The sequence below is a fragment of the Propithecus coquereli genome, unplaced genomic scaffold (genome assembly GCF_000956105.1).
Source record: "Propithecus coquereli isolate 6110/MARCELLA unplaced genomic scaffold, Pcoq_1.0 Scaffold1, whole genome shotgun sequence".
In the NCBI taxonomy this organism is placed as follows: domain Eukaryota; kingdom Metazoa; phylum Chordata; class Mammalia; order Primates; family Indriidae; genus Propithecus; species Propithecus coquereli.
The window spans coordinates 13015813-13021078 of record NW_012133857.1 but is presented as its reverse complement, the minus strand read 5'-3'; the positions used below and the strand labels follow the sequence as shown (position 1 = coordinate 13021078).

The 5266-nt window shown below is 61.2% G+C and overlaps 1 protein-coding gene across 1 annotated transcript; it reads right to left on the bottom strand.

The window, feature by feature from the left end:
• Positions 1–917: 917 nt before the first annotated feature.
• Positions 918–4628, bottom strand: GNAT1 (guanine nucleotide binding protein (G protein), alpha transducing activity polypeptide 1). The gene is made up of 6 exons (XM_012639357.1): positions 4523–4628; positions 2546–2820; positions 2289–2446; positions 1725–2199; positions 1276–1429; positions 918–1161 (listed from the first exon to the last, which is right to left on the bottom strand). Exons 1-6 carry the CDS (start codon positions 4626–4628, stop codon positions 971–973), a joined length of 1359 nt encoding a protein of 452 aa, XP_012494811.1. The 3' UTR covers positions 918–970.
• Between the last annotated feature and the right edge of the window lie 638 nt (positions 4629–5266).

The window sequence follows — 5266 nt, the reverse complement described above, 5'->3', positions numbered from 1 at the left end:
CTGAAGCTGCTGGGAGGAACAGTCACTGGCCACTGCATAGACAGGTGTCAGACTTGCCACATGGAGGTGGCAGGGCTGGGCTGGGCTGCTGGTAGGCAGCAGGCCTGCTCCCAGGAGGGACACCCTCTGCCCTGCAGGGAACTCTGGGGGGGAGGGCTGTTTGCTGAGCCCAGATCCACCAGGTGAGCTGTGGGGCCCCAGGGCCAAGAGAGCTGCAAGAGATTGGTCATTGGGGCACTGCTGAGTCACTGTGAGCTTCAGCTGCCCCACGTCCTGCCTGTTCCTAGCTGGGGCTGGCTGCTGTGAGTCCGGAGGCCAGTGCAGCCAGGCAGTGAAGGGCAGGGCTGGGGTTGGAGGTATGGGGGATATGCTATGGGGGAGGGTCTGCACCTCAAGACTAGCAGGACTCAGGGCTTTGGGTCTGTGGCTGGTGAGGTGGCAGGCTGGGGCTCAGGAGTCCTTGGGGGCTGATAGGGTGCTGGGGGCTGGGACTACAAGGCAGCTAGGGCTACAGGGTCTCAGAGCAAGGGACACGCATGAGTTCAGGCACCTGTGAAGAAAAAAGGAAATCGAGTCACTATCTCTGAGACTCACAATTAATGGGTTTAGGCATTGTGTGAGGTGGCCCTGGAAGCTGAGACACTGGGGTTGGGGTGGGAGAGTGGGGTTGGGGGATGTTGGGGCCCGGAGCTAAAAGAAATTAAATGGGTGGGACTTGTGAGCTGGGGAACGGGCCGTGGCAGTGGGGTGGAGCCTGAGGAGCCAGGGTGGGGCTTGGAAGCGGTGGGGAGTGGAAATGGGGCGTCAGGAGCTAGGCCAGGCGGTGGTGTGGGGTCAGAGAGCTTGGGCGGGGCGTGCTGATTTGGGGCGGGGTCTGCAGGAGTGAGGTGGGGGAGCTGGGGGCGGGGCTTGGGGGATTAAGACTAAGTGGGAGGAGAGGGACACGTCTGGGCCAGCGAGGACCCCCACCTCAGAAGAGGCCGCAGTCTTTGAGGTTCTCCTTGATGATGATGTCAGTGACGGCGTCGAAGACAAATTTGACATTCTGCGTGTCGGTGGCGCACGTCATGTGGGAATAGATCTCCTTCACGTCGCGTCGCATGTTGAGCTCGAGGAACTGCACCTTGATGTAGTTGCCGGCGTCCTCGTAGGTGTTGGGCCCTGCAGGGGAGGGAAGGGCTCACTCCAGGCCCCAGCCCTTCCCCTGGCGTGAGAAGCGCGGGCCCAGATTACGGGGCTGGGGCGCCGCCCGGCGGCCGTGCCGGGGGTTCTCACCGTCGTAGTCCGGGAAGCAGATGCTGAGGTGAGCCTTTTTTATCTTTTCGGAGAAAACATCCTTCTTGTTGAGGAACAGCACGATGGACGTGGTGGCGAAGTAGCGGTGGTTGCAGATGCTGTTGAACAGGTGCAGGCTCTCGTGCATACGGTTCTGAGGAGGGCAGCGGCTGTCGGACACCGGGGACACGGGTGGCCGCCCCCACGCGGGCAGCGTCCGACCGGCCAGCCCCTGGTCTCTGGACTCCCGGGCACGCGGGGTCCCTACGCTCAGAGGGTTCTCAGAGAGCTTCCCGCATTGCCGCTTCAGGAGGGGCTGCTGGCTGCCTCCTTGCCGCCTTCGGACGACTCTGTAATGAACGCTCCCTCCTCCCGCAGCAGTCTCCGCCTGTAGGGGGCCCAGCAGCTCCGCCTCCCCCTCAAACTCTCTGGCCCTACTGGGCACTCACCACTTCGTCGTCCTCCACCAGCACCATGTCGTAGGCGCTCAGCGCTGCGATGAAGATAATGCAGGTCACGCCCTCGAAGCAGTGGATCCACTTCTTGCGCTCTGAGCGCTGCCCGCCCACGTCGAACATCCTGCGGGGTGGTGGTGGGCCTGAACCCGCGTATCCGCCCCGCTGGACGCGCCTATGGGACCCCCTCTCCCTATGCCGCTGGGGAGCTGTCGGACGGAGTGGCACCTGGAGGGGCCGGGCCTTTCTGCTGGTGGGGTATCCGCGCAGGGAGGGACGAGACGGGGCCTTCGGCGGGGCACTCCCGGGCAGACCCCCTGAGTTAGGGCGGGGATCGTACCGGAAGTTGAGGTCCTTGAAGGAGAACTGCGTCTCGATGATGCCGGTGGTCTTGACACGCGAGCGCAGCACGTCCTGCTCAGTGGGCACGTAGCCCGGGGTTACCAGGCGCTCCAGGTCGGAGAGGTAGCTGCGGGAGACCCGAGGGTGTGAGCGGCGTGGAGGGGCGTGGCAGGGGCCCGCCCGCGCCCCCGCGTCCTGTGCCGCCCGAGCGCTCACTAGCCAGCGGAGTCGTTGAGCTGGTACTCCGAGGCGCGATCGAAACAGGCCTGGATACCCGAGTCCTTCCACAGCCGCTGGATGATGTCCGACATCTCCTTGGGCATCGTGCCCTCCTCGATAGTGTCTGCCATGTGCATCAGCTTCCGGGCGTCGTCCTGGGGGCAGGGTGGGAGTGGTTGGTGGCAACCATGGACTTGGACCCAGTCGGGCACCTCGAGTCCCAGAGGCCCCGCTCAGCCCGCCTCTTGGCACACCTGGCGCGCAGAGTCTCCGTACTGGATGTTGAGCGTGGTCATGGCGCGCACGATGGCCAGGATGGACTGCAACGTGTTGCCATAGATGATGGCTATGAACTCGAGGCACTCTTCCAGCGAGTACCCGTCCTGATGGATAATCCTGCGGCCAGGGCGAGCAGGGTCAGCGCCTCGTGGGCGGGTAGGGAAGGACAGGAGGCCGCGCCCACCCCCAGGAACCTCGGGACAGGCGAGGGCACTCACTTCATCTGCTTGACAATGGTGCTCTTCCCGGACTCACCGGCACCTGCAAGGGAAGCCGCGCCTCAGGGCCGAGCTGACCGCCTCCCCCTCCCGCAATGAGGCCCGGAAGATGGGGCAGGCCCGAGCTAGCTAGGTGGACCCGCAAGAGACCTGGGCGCCAGCCCGACCCCCAGTCACACTTGCACTTGCTCCCGTCTCCTCCCCCCAGCCCCCACCCTGCCCCAATTCATAGTAAAGTCCTGACGCCCTGGGGGCCAAACGTCTGTAAATGTCAGGAAAATGACAAAAGAGGGCCAATGAGGGGAGCCAATGACATCGGCTGTGCCGGGACATGAGGAGTTCATTAGACCCCGGTATAGGCAACCTTTATTAGACTATGAGACCAAAATAAAGAAATCCTGGAGCGCCACCTTGTGGTAATCTCTGGTACTGCATACAGGGATTATTTGAGATGGGTCGACCCCTACTTTTTTTTTTTTTTTTTTTTTTGAGACAAAGTCTGGCTTTGTTGCCCAGGCTAGAGTGAGTGCCGTGGCGTCAGCCTAGCTCACAGCAACCTCAAACTCCTGGGCTCAAGCGATCTTCCTGCCTCAGCCTCCCGAGTAGCTGGGACTACAGGCATGTGCCACCATGCCCGGCTAATTTTTTCTATATATATTTTTAGTTGTCCAGATCATTTCTTTCTATTTTTTGGTAGAGACGGGGTCTTGCTCTTGCTCAGGCTGGTCTCGAACTCCTGACCTTGAGCGATCCAGCCGCCTCGGCCTCCCGGAGTGCTAGGATTACAGGCGTGAGGCACCGCGCCCCGCCGGTCGACCCCTACTTTTCACATGAAGGGGTGGGGGATGTCTTCAAAAGGCTCAGAGGGAATTAGAACCTTTGGGTAGGGGAGAGGATGGAGCTAACATCCCTTCTAAGCCTGACCCCTCGAGGGCGTCGGGCACAGATAATGGGATTTTCGGCTTAGCCAACCTGCCTTGGGGAGTGGGGGGGTCTTGGCTTATTCCTTCTGCTCATCTCGGGCTGGTTGACTGGACCCTGGAGAGCTTGGGTGGAGCCTGCCCAGCCTTCTTAAAGCTGCTCTTTCCCCTTGGGAAGTCAGACAGTGACCTTGAGGCAGGCCTGCATCAGCCCCATTACCCCTCACTACCCCTGGGTGCAGGGATGTGGCCTTATCTGCTCTGTACTGCGCCTCAGTACCTGCCTCCACTTTTTGCTGCCTTGTAGGCCTATCAACAATAAAGCCCTGCACCTGAGGGCTTTTGTTTGTGGATCTGAGTGGTGCAAGCGGCTCCCCACTCCTGGGAGGACTATGACCTTCCCCTTCCCAAGGATCTAGTGTGAGGCCCCCAGCACAGAGCCCCTGGCTTCTAAGCCCTCCCCAGAAGGCCCATCAGATCAAAGGCTGGAGCTTCAGGGAGCCCAGCCAGGGCAAAAGTGTGCCGCATACACACTCTTGTACAAGAGTGTGGTTGGCACACACTTCTGGGGAGGGGAGGTTGCCTGAGGCAGGGCCCTCTGGAAAGGGGCTTAGTGAGATGTCAGCCTTGGGGGCTGGGATATCACCTGTTAGGCCTGGCCTTGTCTGACCAGGGCTCCCACTCTGCTCTGTGCCCTCCCCTGTCACAGGCTCATGCTGCTTCCCAAGGAACCCCTACTTCCCAAAAGGTCTGCCTGCCTGCCCCTAGGCTGCCGAGCTGGTGACAGTTGCCCCACCTGGGCCCATACACCTACCCAGAAGCAGCAGTTTCACAGTTCGAGCATCCTTCTCAGCATCCTCTTTCAGCTTCTTTTCCAGCTCCCTGGAGTGCTTCTCTTCAGCGCTGGCCCCAGCCCCCATGGTCCCAGCAGCAGTTAAAGGGACAGAATGGGCAGGTGGCTCTTCTGGATGGAGGGGATCCCAAGAGCCTGGCCTTTCCAGGTACCCCTTCTGGCCCCAGGAGGACCTGCAATCAACTGGCTCTCCACGAACCTGTGCAGGCCCTGCTGGGGCTGCTTAGTGGGATTTGGGGGCTGGAGGAGGTGCCCAAAAGCCAATCAGAGACAAGGACAGGTGAAGCCAGCTCAGCCCCCACAACCCTTCTAATCGGGCTGGCATGGCCCCAATCCCTCAACCGCTGACTCTGCACCCTGGCTGTGCCCCAACCCCCACCTTCCAGGAGAGGCCCTGGAGATAGTCTTGGCTCCACCCAAGGGAGACAGGTTCGGTAGGATCAGGGCTGAGAGAGGGGACAATAGGTCCAGGAGCCCTAGGGGTGGGGGCAGTAGGGGTGGGGCTGGCAGCAGGAGGGTGCATCGGGAGAAGCATGCATGGAACACCCATGGCCTGGCACTGGGCTCAGCACCCTCCTTATCTTGGAAGCTCATGCTGGCCCTGGGCATGGGTGCCCATATCATCAGCCCCATTTTACTGATGAGGAAGTGGAGGCTCAAAGGGTCTCACAGCAGGTAGTGGTTGAGAAGGGCTGGGTGACTCTG

Coding starts and splice junctions, on each gene's coding strand:
- GNAT1 (XM_012639357.1), bottom strand. CDS start 4,628: ATGGGGGCTGGGGCCAGCGCTGAAGAGAAGCACTCCAGGGAGCTGGAA. Junction 2,821..4,522: donor TGTGAAACTGCTGCTTCTGG/GTAGGTGTATGG, acceptor GGTGCCGGTGAG/TCCGGGAAGAGCACCATTGT. Junction 2,200..2,288: donor CTCAACGACTCCGCTGGCTA/GTGAGCGCTCGG, acceptor GGTCTCCCGCAG/CTACCTCTCCGACCTGGAGC.